We start from the raw sequence: 17,350 nt of genomic DNA, 5'->3' as shown, positions 1-17,350 counted from the left end.
ATTATAAAGCTGGATTTGAAATCCACATCCATGTGTTCGCTGCAGCTGAACTCTCATCTCTTCCTACAAGTTACCAGACTTTCATTCGGATGAGGGATCAGCCTTGAAGGAGCCATCAGCAGCCATTATGAGCGACGGAGGAGATGCGTGCGCGGATTCTTATAAGCTTTATGATTATTATTGCTGGCACCCGGGCTCAGATTCTATCCCGTGCTGCTAATGGAGGAGTCGGTTGAAGGAGGCGAGGGAGGAAATGAGAGAAGGGTGACCGAAATGCCAACAAAAGGATTGAAGGAACAGAGGCCTATAGGATGAGCATCAAACGGCCTCGAGAGGTCGTATCGCGGTGCCGCTTTGTTTTCCCAAGCAGACGAGCTGCGGAAAGACGTGTGAACCTCAAAGCCAAAGTAAAAAGTTTTACTGTCGGAACGAGAGAGGCTGGAACCTGTCCTCTCCATAACCCCGGATCGTAAAAAAACAGCTCTATCAGCCAGAGCCCCCGCGTCGCTCCGCAAGCAGTGCCTTGGCACTCAGGTGGTCTCCCATAACTCACACCCTCTCGCAGCGAGACGGCAGTCAAAAAGTATTCAGACTGAGCAGCATGCTGCCCTGAAATTTATGAACAGTAGTTAGCCAGCCGATTTACGGCATCAGCGTGACCCCCGACACCCCGGGCCGGTGACTTCTGAGATGGTCTATCCAGATGCCGGCATGCACGCCGGCCTCCTGCACGGGCTCTCAGGTATTCAACAGTAACGGCGTGACCGACTGCTATTAAAAAAAAAGAAGAAGAATTAGCGCTGTTATTCTTTGTGTGCTGTTAAAGAGGTTGACGGGAGAAGGAGCTGTGGAAAGTTCAACTTGACAAAAAAATTTAAATAAAATAAGGTCGACAATGACTTTCCAAGGACTCTGATACTTTGGAGGACAGGGTTGCATTCTGGATCAACGGACAACTTTCACCTCAAGCCATGAAACATTCCCACCCAAGTCTCTGCTCAGTCCCTGCTGCTTGTTGGCTCAATTTTACTTGGAAATTACCTCCAAGAAAATGACAATGCTCTTTTTTGTGCATACTAGCACAAAGCATACATGCACAGATGCAAATGTCTCTGGCAGGTCCGTGCTGCTGCCACTTGTTTGAGAAATAGGTTAAACGCAATACTGTGTCATGTAGTTTCTTCAGTTCATTACGCTGTCTGAGGAGCATTCTTTACTGGAGAAACGGCCAAGTGGAAGGGTTGAACTTCCTCCATTCTATTGCAACTTTTATTCCCAATATAGATATTCATGTTTGATCACCTTACTAAATCTATTGATGTGTAGGACATGTAAATGTAACTGCATTTAGAGGTAAAATGTCAGATTGAACTGCCTGACAGATATCCAACAAATCAAGGTACTTGTACAAAAATCCCATACGGCAACATTTCTTACAATGGATTATAAAAAGTTTACTCAGATTACTTAGTCGGCTGATTAATGCCATTTTGAGATGACCGGCCAATGTCCACACTCTAAATAATTTCCCCGTAAAATAACGGTAACTTACTGGCAGCAGGGCCCGTAGTTTACTGTTTTTTTACAGTTAATCTACTGTAATCTTTCCGTATACTGGTTTACATTATGTGATAGGATAACTGGGTTTTACGGTGTATGCCAGAATGTTACCGTTTATTTACAAAGGGTAATACAACCCAATACTTTTGCATTTAATTCCCAGAAAATAAAAGAACAACAGACATTCAATACATAATTGTTGCAGTTTAATACATGTTCTCAAGACAAATAAGGGACATTTGTATTACATCACAAAACTCACAATGTACTGCATGTTTAGAAGAAAACAAATAAAGTCATAAAATCTTTAATGACCGGTTTAACTGAACTCATGAGGATATCTTCAGATTGGCCGATGGTATGCTACTTGTTCAGCGGTATGTACCCATCGCTAGAGTGGTGTGCCAGTACTTTTCCAAGGGCACACCGTTTCCTGAAGGCAGGTGCCGCTTGAAAATTCATATTAGTGGTATATGCCGTTGAATGTCAACATTTCTTGCAATGGATTATAAAAAGTAAAAGACCGTTTACTCAGTCGGTCGATTAATACCTTTTTGAGATGACCGGCTAATAACTGCGCTCACAAGACTTTCTCAGTGTGGCTGCTGTGGAACAAAAAGGTAGCCAACACCAGGAAAGGTTTTTACTTTTGTTCTTTCTCAGAAACAAGGAGATCTGCTGACAAATGCTGCTTTTAAGTGCACTTAAACTACATTTTTCACAAAGTCCATTTTTTTGAATTTTTGCAGCGATTTATTTTGTTGCTACATTTTTTTTTCAATTTAAAATACGTGCACTACAGACTGAGCGCAGATCTCCTTGAGTAAACAGAAGCAATGCAGACAATAGAAGTGTTAAATAAATGTTGTCAAATGTATTGAATTGCTGTATGATATCTGACGCAAAAAAGACAGTAACAACATTTTGTTCTGGAAACTTCACAAGAAATGAATAATAAAAGACAAACCAATTAAATCTAGAAAAGAACTAAGTACATTAAACTTATCGTATCAGGCTTCTCAACTACACTCTTTTTTTCATGTGAGAATGAAACCATGACAACAACTGCCTGACCTCCAGGAAAAGAAACAACATCGATCAAACCCGTGAGAACAATAAGTCGGCAAACATTGTTGACAACATTGTCGCTGTACAGGAGTAGTGTCATTCAACTGACCTTTGTTTATGTCAATCTGAACAAAAATACCAGTAAGGCCAGTTCTGCCTTTCTACCACTCCTCTCTTCCCATCGTACAGGTTCTGTTCAGGTTACGATACTTTAGGAGAAAGGCACATTTAGCATCTTAAAGATGACTAATGTTTCTCACCACAGTAGCAGCAGCATGCAGTCAAACAGTAAGTCATAGTGAAGTCAACCTGGTAGCTGCCTTCCCATAGATCCTACACAGAATTAGATGCTTCCTCGTCATGTTTAAACAGCCACAGAACGATGTCCATCGCACTAATAAGATAACATCGCTCCATTAAAAAAGGCATCAACGAATTCAACTAATACAGTCCAGAATTTGACGCAGGCCCACACACATCACTTCTAAATGACAAACGGGTGCCACAGACACCTCTACACTTCCACTCAGCCGTTTGTTCTCTTGGTTTTATTGAATCGGTTGTCCCAAAAAGACTTCCCCACCCTTTTGCAGCCACAGATTTTGGCCTAGGCTGCTAATATTTGGCAAGGTGGAAGTGTGTGGGTGTGACCATTTAGGTCACACAAATCATGTCATGTCATGTGCAACTAAACATTTTCATAAAAACAAAACATTTCCTGTGCACCTGATAACCGGCAGGTCTGTCTGTTTTGCAGGTGTGAAACCTGTACCGCGCCCTGTACTCCTCCTTGAGCAACATCATAACCGTAAAACGTACTCGTCATTCAAAATGTAGACGTCCGTTGCTTGCCGACATCACAGATGGAGCCGTGGAGTTAACCGCTCCACCTTTCTCACCTGTCCCCCCGGTAAAACGCTTGATCCTGTCCAGAGGCGCCGGAAAAAACTTTGCGAGTGTTTGTGTGACACTCATGCGGCAACCTCTGGGTTCTGAAGCGTGAAACCAATGAGGACGTGCCTTTAAACTTGCATTCTTTGTAGACATCAATGGCCCATTGTATTCCCTACTTCTTGGACTCTGAACTTGGACTTGGCAGATTGCCTAATCTAACTCCTTTATCTCCGTTTACAATCATTTACATAACCTGTTCAGAAGTGCGTGTCCCAATGCGTGTGGGAACTGACAAAAATGGCGACGCTTAAAATGTTTATTATTAATCAATTAATGCAGCACCAAAGTGCAACAATGTAAAAAGTTAGTCTGGAGCCCTGCAGTAGAGACTGAGCACAATATATCCCGCCCACACCAAAGGGGAAAACAATGAATTGCTCTCCATTGACTTTGTATTGCTTGAAGGTGCCTCCTTCTCAATTATGTTGGCTTACCAACTACAGAAAAATGCCTAAAGCTGCCGTGCGGTGGGATGCAAAACCGACCAGGTTAGGCATTCTCAGTGTGCCTAACAATAAATGCGCAGCAAAGCATTTTGTCCAGATGCCAGTTTTAGGCTAAATATTTTTCTACGAGTTAAGCTAAAGCATTTTGAAAGTGTGCAACTTGTGTTCTAGTAGAATGGGGAAAAATCAGAAAGCTATGCAGTATTATGTTCGCAAGGGCCTTAGCTAGCTTTAGCAGTGTGCCGACACATAGCTAACAGCAGCATGCTAACACATAGCTAACAGCAGCATGCTAACTTGACCCATCATCACTTCAGTTATCAACTGTAACCCTGGTTTCCAATATCCGACGCTAAAATAATTCGTCGACAGGTTGAAATCTGATGTTTTTAGCTAGCTCCAGGTATTTTGTTAGCGTTTCAGTCCTCGGTTGTCAGAGTGTGACACGTTGCGCTCTGTATCTATGGGCAAAAAGCCACGCCCTCTATCATAGCTCTTAACTATTAGTTATTTGCTGTAGACACTTGTGTTCATTTAGCCATGAAGGCAGCAGGCAGCTGTAGGCGTGCAAACAAGCAATATCAATCTTGCATTCACTCCCTGAATGTGACCATAATACTGTTTTAATGGTTAGAAAACTAGTTTATAAACCGTATGTTGCAACCTTTCTGAGAGACGTGGAACTTACTGTTCAGCCAGACAGAAAACACGTCCAAGTTTTTCTACACTAGCTCTTATGTTATCATTCAGATTTTTGATTTGCAAACTAGAGCAAACTAACAAAATTTGCTATTGAAGCTTGGTTTGGTTATCATAAATGTGATTTTGTAGACAATCTTCGTACCATGAATTAATCTCTCATTCTGTATACTACTGTACTTTTCTACTATATTGCACAGGCCTATCCTACAACCTCTACTAGGATCATTTGAACTTTTCAAACTAAAGTCTGCAGATTTCATCTCCTGAAATGTGAGGATTAGCTGTTTGTATTTGTCATGAAGGTAAAAATGTATATTATTGGGTTCTGACAAAGCAAGAAATATAATGAGGCCACCTCGGGCTCTGGGAAAGCGGAGTCATTTTTCACTATTTTAATACATAATAGACAACTTAAAAAAAGTTACTAGCTTTGAAATACAGAGCATTCATATAGACAACCCAACACAGACCAACACAGTTAAAACATACAGTATACCAACACATAAGTACACTGATGGACCAGATGGAGTGATTTCTGATGGAGCATTATGGGAAAAATGACTAACCTGTAAAAACCCGCTTGTCCAGCTATTTGGTGGCATTTAGTTGCTAGAGAATGAAGATAACAACTTCCTTTAAGTGAGAGCATGTCTTTGACACAATAGAGGTAATATGACCTGTTACCCAGAACATAATGGGACAATAAGGGCAATATCACAGACATAATCATGAGCATTTCTGTTGAACCATGCACTCTTACCTAAGCTTCCTATTCATACAGGTCATACATATCTGTGTACTACTGCACTTTCTTTTTATGGTCCACATTTGCATTATCAGTCTTCTCACTTTGTATGATTGCAACTATGCTGCACAGCAATTCCCCCTCAGGACCGACTTATCTCGGTGAAAGTGGGTTTTTTGTCAGATCAACGGTTTCAGTGTACTTCAGTGTAATCAATAAACGGGATCAGCACAAGTCAAACGCCAGAGGTAACGTTCATAGACAGAAAAGCTTGAGTGTTTGAAGAAATGGAGATTTAACAATGGCAGACTGGGGATGATTTTTAGCACCTGACAGGTTCAAAAGTCACCGGAAGTTACAAACAAACGTGTCCCTCTAACAGACATACCGACAATGAAGGCGTTACGATGTTTGTGAGCAACCGCTGCTTTGTTGTATGAATGTTGACGTTACCTGTCCGGTGATGCCGGTGATAACGGCCACCTTCCTCTTCTTCAGCTCTCCGTTCAGCGCGGTGCTAACGTCAGCGGACTCGGCGCTCATGGCCATCTCTTCTCGGCTGGATGTTTACAGTCCGCTGTCAGAACGACCGACAATAAAACAAAGAAACCTGTCCGTGCTGAGTGTGTTTAGCGTGAGAGCACCGGCGAGCATCCACAGCATCCGTAAACCAAAATACACGCCGTTACAAAAAGAAACTGCAGGAGCCTACGTATGAGGAAGCGGCCGCGAGGTCAGCCAATGGGAAGAGAGCAAGTGGGAGCAGAAGAGGAGGCTTCGTGAAGGAGGAAGGAGGGTCTGAGAGGACCGGAGGTCCTTAACCACATTGCCACCTAAAGGATAGAGAGAGAAAGGCAGCCTCCTATTATATCAACGATGGAGGTCGTTTTGTGTGGCTTTTTGTTAGAAGCAGTGGTGGAATGTACATTTAGGTACATTCAAGTTCTGTACTTGAGTAGGATTTGGAGTTTTTTGTATAGTATTTCAATGCTATGCTACTTTATTGTACTCTACTATATTTTGTAAGCCAATATTGAACTTTTCACTCCTCTTCATATATTTGACTTTTGTTATTTACAAGTTACTTTGCAGATTCAGATTATTTATATAGGCCTACACAATATAAATCAACTGATAAAATGATGCTGTAGTAATATGGATTAAGCAACCCAACAGTATATAAAGTGTAGTTGAAATGAGCTCCACCTTTACCAGCTGTAACATTAAAGTGATGAACACATAATGCACCAATAATTCTATCCCAAAGAGATTTAATATTATTATTCCAAAAAGGGACATTTTCCATAATGAGTACTTTTACTTTTGGTACAGTATAGGTTTTAAGTATTTTTTGGTGCTAATATAATCTGTTACAAATCTGAGGGTAAACCAGAACCGGTAGGAGCAAAACAAGACCTATATTAAAGCTTGTGTGTCTTTTCATTTTATTAATTGAAGATAGAGACACACACACACACACACACACACACACACACACACACACACACACACACACACTTCCATCTATTCACTTCTGTAACAGGTTTTAATAGTAACCAAAGGTCAGAGGTCACCTGTCAAATTTGAAGGTGTAGCTAGAGGTGCTATGAATTGTGTGTGCTTGTGTGTGAGGGGAGGTGTGTGATTAGGGGGAAGTAGTAAAATATGGAAACAATATAAAAGAGGTAGGATTTGAGGTGCATGGTGGGTTTTCGTTATTCCAAGCTGTGCTTAAAAAAAACTTGTTTTTCATTTTTTCCAAACCAGGCTTGGACACAATCACAGTCACACGCACAAGTAGTTAACACCAGTGCACTTCCAGTTTTTTATTAGTACAGACTGTCAAAATGTGATGTAATATTGTGGAATTGGTGCATAGCTGTTGGTAACCAGACATGTAGAGCTAGCAACAAGCTCATCACTAATTTTTAGTATGTTGCATTCAATCAGTTTCTCATCTGCTGTGTGTTGTTTTCCCATAACCAAATGGGTTTAGAATTTACAGACTGATGCATTGAGGGCACAGGCGTTTGTTTCGTATTGTGTGAGAACAATTCAACATCAGTTTGGCCTGCAGGTGTGATGTTTATGCCAGTAACACTTTAGAAGTTTGTGGTTTGAATGTCTAAACTTTAGAGACATTCAAACATTCCCTTTTAAATACACACACATCTAATCCATCTAACAGCTAAAGTTAGATGGATTAGATGTGTGTGTATTTAAAAGGGCCAGTGTCCAACAATGAATAAAAGGCACTTGTGAATCTGGAAAGGAGCGGATGGACATGAGAGGATAAGAGAGAGAAAACAATGCTGTCCTCAAGAGATGACATTAACCCTTGAAGTGAGTCTGCCACAGATCTATTCATAATTACAAAAAGGTACCACCACAGAATTAGCAAAACATAAAATATAGGATGTTGCAAATGTTTTTTGTAGTTATATCGGTGCAATGCTGGGGAAATCTTACCACAGCCAACAATAACTGTAGGGCAGTGATTGATACGTTGGACTCTTTATACTGGTGTCCGCTTATAGACACGGAAGCTCAATTATTATAGGAGAATTGTAGAATATGAAGGCAATCCACTGTCAAAATCCGTGAGCGCAAATGAGATCTGCGCACGTGTGTGTGTGTGTGTGTGTGTGTGTGGTCCCGCGCGTGCAAATCAAACAGCCGTACACGTATATGACTTTGGCATGATGGAGTGAATTTATATCAGTCTGTGCAACTTGACTCCAGTTTATTTACAAGAGAAACACATTTTTTATTATTGTATTTCAAAACGCTATTAACATACTTTGTATTTCATCAGCCTCTACAGTCTGAAAAGTTTACAAAACCAGACAAATGTAGAACATTTACCTCTGAGTTGTAGTGAAGTAGTGTTTAGTGGTGGATTGAAAACTCTTTACAGTCTGTGTCAGAGTGATATCCGGCCAATCCAAAGACGAGGATTGTAACCAATTAAATGTAGTTATACAATGGTGACTGGATCCGCACACTTAGTGTCAAAAAGAAAATCTACTCGCGAGCAAGCAGGCTAAAGTTTCGCGAGCAGAAGAGCAGTGATATTAGTCGCGCGCCAGGGGACGCCACTCGCGCTCAAAGCATGGTTTGTGGCAACTCCACTGCTGGAATTAAAAATGTAATTGAAATCGGCAAGCGAGAACTATCTGAAAAAGATTCAAAAGATACAGAGCACTTGAAAGAAATGTCTGTATATGCAGTTCAGACTGTTGAGCATGAAGGAAAACAACATCCTGGAGGTATGTTTTCGTGATTGACTATTTGACTATTTCAGGGTTTGGTTTGCAGGAGCTGCTGTGGGTGCTGAGTGAAGAGGAGATGAGCTGCTTGCAGCATGACGCCACAGCTGTTGGAGCCTGATTAGGGATGTCCCTCAGCTTGTGCTATATATTTCTGTTAAACATACTCAGATATGAACTGTGGTGACTTTTGAAACAGCAATGAGCTGTGAGAGAATTTTGAGATTTAAGGGCACTATTAATCAAGTATATTAAGTGTGGTTTTCAACAGCCTTGCCAGTGTTTTTTGCAAGTTTTATCTCCTTAACTAAACATTTGTGGGTGAATATGTGCGGTGCTATTTTGTGCATGATACTTATTATGTTGTATATTTATTAATGTCACAATATAAAAGTCTGTTTTATCAGTTTCACTTCTAAAATGTATGAGATGTGATGTCAAGATAATGTGATGTGTAGTACACTGATTGAAAAGTGCAAAACCACTGGTATAGTTCTTTAAAGTCAGATTTGTAGTTTTATTTTAAGGTATTTTAGGGCATTTCTGTATTGTCATGCAGTCAATATATCTCTGTGCTTACTGACTCAGAGATACTACTGCCTGTGAACATGTGTATGGTGTTAATATATTAAAAAGTGACTATATAGGCTACAAATTACACAGGAAAGCACTTTAAGCATTAACACTATGTGTGAAGACAAACATCACGGTAACCTTATAATGTTCCATTAAGGATATTATTGGAGCAGTATAGGCCTACTATAGTAGATGCATTGCCCAAGGAAAATAAATACGACAATAACATCACAACTAATAATGACTGACACAGTAGGCTATAACATGCTTAAAGAAGTTTTTCAGGTTAATTAAGATAAAATGTCACTAAACATGGTCATAAAACACAATAAACCGTGTTCCCGTTGCAGCTAGGGGCTTAACCATTAATAAAGTAACCCTTGTATTGCAGAGGAATATATTACAAACACTTTTCTTTTAGTACACACCGTCAATTATCTTACTTTTTTATGCAAATTTAAGTTACTACTCTCTGAAGAGATTTGTATCTGCTTCCGGTTATGCCAGAAGGACTTCAAAATAACGGAACCGAAACGTGAAAAGGCACTTTCAAAATTAAAGCTGGCAGGAAGTGATTAATCTTAGGTAACTAACAAATAAAGGTTTGTAGGAAATATTCACCTCATTAACAGAACCTCTTAAGAGTAATTTACAAGGGGAACATCTAGTTGAAACACTTTAACAAGTATTTCTTTGATATTTAGTACAATCATGTTCAGTTATGTTCAATAAAGACAATCATTTGTGTCTTTGAAGGTTGTTTGTGGATTTTTGAGTTTGTTTTAGTGGTTTTGCTCCAACTGAATCGTTTGCAAAGTTGTCCAACTTATATATTGAGAGTCACACAGCTGATTGTTCCGAAGGTTCCATGTTCTTGTATTCCGATTTCATGGTTCTGGAATCACGCATCACAGTCAGTAAGGGACCAGCTGAGTGCATTTCATTTCAGAGCGATTTCTACACACCTTGAGTACAGACCATAGAGAGAGAGAGATATACATCAAGTTTTCAACAGTTGTTTTCCGCATCATTTTTTTGTTTGTGATGGAAATCACAGAGGCCATGTCCAGACTTAGTGCAAGTGGACCCATCCCGCAGCCTACGATGATAGAAATCACAGAGGCCATGTCCAGACTTAGTGCAAGTGGACCCATCCCGCAGCCTCCGATGATGGAAATCACAGAGGCCATGTCCAGACTTAGTGCAAGTGGACCCATCCCGCAGCCTCTGATGATTCTACCTGAGGCCCAAAACAAGATGGCTACCCCCAAGAGGAGCCCAAGTTAAGAAAAATGCTCCAACTACACCAATGGAGACTCAACCAGAGTGACATAAAGAGGACACAAGTGAAGGTGGATCACGGTGTGAGCTTCCACCAGACTTCCCTCTGGCTTCGCCCTGCCCAGGCATAGTTCATCATCTTTCAGGTCCTATCGCACAAAGTCATGCTCCACCTCTCCGACGGTGCGGGCGAGACGGGCACGCTGGCCCTCACTCTCATTGCCCCACAGGGTTTGCTTCACCCTCTGACTCACGCGTGCGTTAGACTCCTTGGTCCGTGTTTCAAGACGGGTCAGGTGGGTTGCCGACATCGCCACAGACCCCTGACGCCTTTTACGTGAGCCTATCCCCGCCCTGGCAATGTGGTTGGGGCGCACTGAGGACAGTCCGCCCCGGTTGACAGTCGCGCAGCGGTGAGCGCTGAAAAGCACCTTCGCCCCGAGCCTTTCCAAGCCGACCTAGAGCCGGTCGCATTGTTCATTGTATTATATATTCTATCATACTATTGTATAATACATTGTCTTATATTGTAAATAAATATCAATTGTTGATATTCCCTAAACTAAAGTGCCGTGTGTGTGAAGTTTATCGTATGAACAGTTCCTTGCTTTATAGTGAGACGATGCTGCTGCTGTCATCCTTTGGCATAACGGCATCGCATTTGTCACGGTCACTCACACATCATATACAACAACTGTGGTGCAATAGCACAAAGTGTTCCAGAGATGTGTTTTAGGGCCAGCTTTGGTGAAACTATTGAATAATCGTATTGATCAAAAATAGGAAAAGAAAATGTGTGCTCTCAAGATACGTGAAGAACACATTTACATGCAGACAGAAAGTCCTTGCTTTATAGTGACCTTTATATGGTAAATATGGTCTCATATAAAACAAGTTTCAGCATCTACACTGTAAAACCTACCAGCTCATCTTAATAAAAGAAGTAAGCTAACCCAACTTAAATGGCATAGAAAGTTATAGTGACTTGAGTGATACACTAACATGAACTCGTAAGTGAACTGTAGTCATAATGACTCAGTCATTTGGAGTTTGATCAACTTCTGGTAGACTTTCAAGTTATGTGTATCAATTCCAATGTGTTGTATTAACTCATTTGATCTAAATTGATTTTATAGACAGTGGCCGTGTTCGAAAACTTAGATAGCTGTCTTGATCCTTGGTCTGTCATTAATACAGGTGTCTGTAAATGTACAATTTCCAGCGTTTTTTCGCTTAGATTTTTCAAAAGTTACCGAGAAATAGACACTGTACTATCCGATAACACCGTTATTGTAACCAGCAATAATGGTTGGTGTGATTTGCGAGGCACCAGTCAGCCAACTTTCTAACATTAGCACGTTAGCCTAGGTTAGATAGCCTAACGTTATTTCAGTGTACTAAAGTCACACGTTGTAGTACACGCTATCTTAACAGACCGTTCGAAAACAACGTGGCTTTACCGTAAGATATCTCGCGTCAGACACCTGTTTTAACCCTCCTGTTATGTTCATTTAGGTACAGCAATGATGTTACCGGGTCAATTTTACTTTAGCACAAGCAATCTAGCTAGTTCATCAACGCAGCGCACACACATGCTGCTGTTTGTGTGAAGTTGAACTAGCCAGTTGTAACGTTACACGGCACGTTGACCCAGCTCAGCCGGGAAGGAGAGGATGTTCCACACACCTGTCTGTCTGGGACTGAAGTTAAGAAAGTGAAGAAAGAAGAGAGAAACCCACAGCGCAGATTTTCAGTGGTTTAAACCTATTTAAACCAAGTAAGGTAAGGCTGTTCTCTCTTGTATTAGCTTGCTAGCTAAATATTTGAAAAGCTAACGTTAACATTACTGTAACGAAAGCATGTGTTGTGTAAAAACAACTTAACGAATTGAGTTCGAGGCGTTTACTTAGATTCAAGCAATAGTTTTATTTATCACAGAGATATTAGCCGAGCAGTTAAACGTGCACGGTCCTAGCAGTTCCTCTCCGATTGAGAGCAACGTAAAAAGGCGCTTGGACACGGCAGCGCGGTAAGTTTTGTAGGTTCTCCTTAGAGGAGCCTATTGGTCAAAGTCAAGGTGCAGGCGGGATCGATTTTAGCAGAGCGACGGCCTGGTTGGAGCTCCGAGCATATCCGCTCGCACCGGCTCTCGTCCGGGATCCTCCTTCGATGCGTCATCAGTGTGTGTGTATGTTGTGAAAGCCTAGCCTAACAGGCTCCAAAGTGTGTAATCTACGTTTTGCTATCCCAAGCTGTGGTACGTACTGTTCTCAGCTGGCAGTTTACTCCAAGATTTGATATCAGTGTATAGTTGCCCAAGCGTGGCCTTCAGAGTTACAGTTTTCTCATTCCTTTGTACAGGCGAGTGCTAGAGCGCCCCGCTTGGAGTTTTAAACCTTCATAACCTGTAACTCGCAACTCCGCTAATTAGCACATAAAGCTCTGATTAAATTTATTTACATAACACATGCACTCTCTGTTAACGTTTAGTTTGCCTGCAAAACAAGTTGTCTTTTCACCCGTTAGAGTTGTTGACGTCTGCAAATCATTTTACATCCAAATTACACTGCCAGAGTGCAAGGATTATAAAGTGACTGTTATCTGCGGTTAGCTTAAGTTAACGTTAGCATGGTTGTGCTGGGCTCCACGTGGTGATATCATTCAGTCTGTTTCATTCACATGTCATTTTCACCACTTGTGCAGTTAGGACAATGGGATTGAGATTTTAATATAAAAATTATATCAAACGGTTGATTTAATTTAAGGCATTCAACATATTTGTTGCTTATACAGCTAATACACAAACAATACCAAACGTTACTGCCTTATGTTAGCCACGTTTTTTTTCTTTCTTTTAGGCCTAACTTTAATAAATTGAACGGATTATTTTCATTTCAGTTGTGGCTGAGCTCGTGGACCCAAGTCATGTGGAAATGTACGTTATGTGCTTTTTCTAGTCCCATCAAAGTCTGCTTAGTGGGGGGGGGGTTGCGTGCTACTCGCAGGTGAGTGACTGTTGCATCGTGCGCACGGATCGGGGCGGAACACCGCCGTGCGCGATACAGAGAGCAGGGGAATTGAAAACGCGCGACCATGTAGTGACAGACATGACATGCCGGCGTGTAAATAAATTAAGCACAAGTACCAATCACGGGGATGGTTGTCACACACTATGGGGTTGGTTGTCACAATGTTATTTTAATGGGAAAAATCTTAAAAAGAAGGCACGAAGGCCAACCTATATAACAACATGAAGAACAAAACAAATAGGCCTAGCCAACTCAACTATGCTACACCTAATCACTATCTGAATCACAGTGATGGCAAATATAGGGCCTGTGCACTCCCACTATGCAAAGCTGTTGTGCCCACTGGTTACACATGTAACACTTCTCCCATACCTCCCCTGAACGGCTTTGGGAGAATGTTTCCATGCAAACCAAACAGAAACAATCCTCCTCATCGGATGAAGACTCCTCCTCCTGTCTCTGTCTCTTTCTCTTCTTGCTGGCTGCCTTTTCCAGCTGGGGTGGAGTGCACTGGGATCCATTGGCAGCTGGTCTAGGCTGGGATGCACTGGATCGTTTGGTCGTTTTTTATCTCTTTTTCATGCTGGCTAACTTTTCCTGCTCTATCCTCTCCTTCTCTGGGGTGTCAGTGAGGATACAGCTTGACATTCGTTTTCTTTTTTGAGCTCCTTTCCTGGCTCCAGCCTTTGGATAGGGCCTCAGCTCCTCTGGAGTCACTTTTCTCGGTCCAGAACTAGTGGATGGCTCTAGGGGGGGAGCGGTGGAGTTGGCTGGGGGGGAGCGGTGGGGTTGGCTACGGGGGGAGTGGTGGAGTTGGCTGGGGGGGGAGCGGTGGGGTTGGCTGGGGGGGGGAGTGGTGGAGTTGGCTGGGGGGGAGCGGTGGGGTTGGCTGGGGGGGGGGGGGAGTGGTGGAGTTGGCTGGGGTGCACTGGGCTCTGGTCGGTCTGTTGTCGAGGCAGGCGCAAATGCTGTATACGGGAATACCTCTCGGTTTAAGGGATATATTCCGCTTGCCCGAAAACCTGCTTGAACATTGCCAGGGGTAACTGCAAGTGGGAAGGCTGTAGCCACCACTTTGGGAATGTCATAGATAGTCATGGTTTTCCCGGCGTTGTTCAGCATCCAGGCAGTGGAGGCGGTGTTGACCTGCCTCTTCAACGGGCCATAGACAGACACATCCAGGGGCTGCAGGCGGTGTGAGCAATGGGGAGGGAAGGACAATAGCACAACCCCATTCGCCTTGGCATATTTCAGGCCATCCACCGACAAGTGCGAGCTGTGGTTGTCGAGAAGCAAGAGGCAGGGCATCTCCCTGCTGCATCTCGTATGGGCCACAAAATGCTGAAGAAATTCAACAAAATGCTGCTCCTTCATCCACCCACTAGGATTCGCTGCTCCTGCACTTCCGGTGGGGGCAGAAAGTAGAAAATGGTCGTGGAAGTTCACCCGGGGGAAGATAAAAAATGGGGGGATACTATTCCCAGTGGCGGAGATGGCACAGGAGAGTGTTACAAGGGTTCCTCTCTCTGCAGAGGTCAAAGACCCAACTTGTTTGTAGCCTCTCCTGGCTACCACCTTGTTTGGCTTGTGGACAGTGGTGATACCAGTTTCGTCCATATTCCACACCGACTGGGGCTCAAACTTGTATCGAGCCATCACCTCCTCCAAGTTGGTAAAGAAATGGCCCACATTGTGCTCATTAAAGGCACTGGCACGTGCCAGGCTAGTGGCCTCCGGGGTCCTTATGGAAAGCGATGGATGTCTCTTCAGAAACCCAGAGAACCAGTCTGCCCCTGCCATCTCCTTCTCTGCCCAGTTTGTGCGGACAGCAACATTGTTGTGCACTGCAAAACTGTACGCCAGTTTGCGGACTTCGGCTTGAGAGAGGCCAAAATAAATATCTGAGGCATTTAATATGTATTCCTCCAGCTGACGCTCCTGCTCCTCACTGAAAACTAGACGGTTCTTTACATAGCCTACTGGCAGGGATGGGTGGACTTGTTCTCCGGCAACCTCTTGCTCATTTATTTTTGAGCAATATCTTGCCAGTGTTCGGTAATTTATGCCCAAATCCATGGCGGTGCTCCGGATGGATTTGTTATGTAGTTTCACCTGCCTGACTGCCCTCATCATGACAGCGGGGGGAGTGAGGCCCTTCTTTGTCTTGCGAGTAAAGCTTCTACCCATGTTTCTTTATAAAAATGAGAGAAAGTAATAGTAATTTCACCATGCATGATTTTGCCAACATAGGGGTTGGTTGTCACATGTGACAACCAACCCCAAAGAGAATGTGACGACCAACCCCAACTGGAATTTCTTGCTAGCATCAAGGCTAACAACGATCTAACAACTAGTTAGCTAGCTAACAACAATCACAACTATAGCTTTCCCTTCACCCTTTTTAAGGGTAAAACATGTTTTGTTATAAACCCAAAAAACACAAAAAGTCCTCTCACCTCAAATTCAGCTATCTTACTCCAGAGAATACTATGTACGTGAGCTCTGATCCCAATTCCGGACATTTCCATACTAACATTTGAGACACAGCGCCCTCTGGTGGCGAGATATAATGAGTGTGACAACCAACCCGTGTGACAACCAACCCCGTTCTCCCCTACTCCATTTAAGCAATTTTTTCCACTAAAAGGATTTGAGTTATTGAACTTAAATGGTTCAAGGCAATCGGTTTCCTCAAACTATTTGAGTTGACTTTACTCATCGGGTTTTACAGTGTACTTGTTCTTTAAAGGGGAATAACAGGAAAGGTGAGATGGAGGCTGGCAGGAGTCTTGGCTGGGGAGTGGGGCAATGCATCCAGGGGGGAAAGGCTTGGCAGAGGGAATCCTAGGACTGTAAGGTGGATGATGGGTTTAGCAAACTGGCGAGGCAGATTTCCAGGTATTCCTGGCAACAAGGAGAGCATGTCTTTTGGGTTAGCAGGCAGGCAAACAAACTGACAATAAGGTAAGACTACCAGGAAAGCTGAACAAGTAACAGAGCTGGAAGCGTGGCACAAACCCTCTTTGGCTCAACGGTCCACCGAGAACTGTCAGTTAGTGCAGATATTATATGCAAATCTATAGAGCGGAAACGCTGCCAACCTGTTTCTTTTGGATGTGTAGCCATATCTTACGCATTGTACACTTTTTGTTACAAATTCTGCAGTATGATGGATCATTTCAAAGTATTTACTGATAGTATTCAGATGATATGTGGTTTATACATTCATATTTGAACACCATTTGTTTAGTTGAATGTAAATTCAGAGGATGTAGAAGCTAAATCGCAATGTTTTTTTAGAAAGTAATGCATTGTAAGAATCACAACAGCAGTGCATATGAGCCTCTTCTGGTTCTGGATAAAGCAGAAAAACGTTACATTCTGCACTTCGGATAGTATGTGAAACCAGCACGGTAAAAGGAGAAACAGAGGTCCCAAATGTCTCAATAACAACTGAAAAATGATTATCCTCTATCAACATCGATACAGCTACATAGGTTACACATACAACATAAGTTATTAGACAAGAAGTAATTAAAATGGCTTGCAAGTCTGCACCGCTCACATGCATCACCATATGGGTTCAGATTGTTGCAACCCTGCAATCAGGGGACAAGCACAAAAACATGCACTCAGAAATCTACCAGAAGCAACAGTGCCGACATGTGCTGAGATTACATTTCTCTGTGTGTGCTTGTGTTCGGGTGTTTGCAGCCTTTT

The 17,350-nt window shown here is 42.5% G+C and overlaps 1 protein-coding gene across 1 annotated transcript in view; it reads right to left on the bottom strand.

Annotated features, from left to right (window-relative positions):
• gmds (GDP-mannose 4,6-dehydratase) overlaps window positions 1-6,154 on the bottom strand; it is a 138,978-nt gene extending 132,824 nt beyond the window's left edge. The window contains exon 1 of the mRNA XM_079158472.1: window positions 5,929-6,154. Within this exon, the coding sequence (XP_079014598.1) occupies window positions 5,929-6,024 (96 nt within the window). The 5' untranslated portion in view covers window positions 6,025-6,154. The remainder of the gene's footprint in view (window positions 1-5,928) is intronic.
• Window positions 6,155-17,350: the final 11,196 nt, after the last annotated feature.

This window comes from Pholis gunnellus (genome assembly GCF_910591455.1).
Source record: "Pholis gunnellus genome assembly, chromosome: 4".
Classification (NCBI taxonomy): Eukaryota; Metazoa; Chordata; class Actinopteri; order Perciformes; family Pholidae; genus Pholis; species Pholis gunnellus.
Note: the sequence above shows the minus strand (reverse complement) of the source record. Positions and strands in the feature narration are given on the sequence as shown.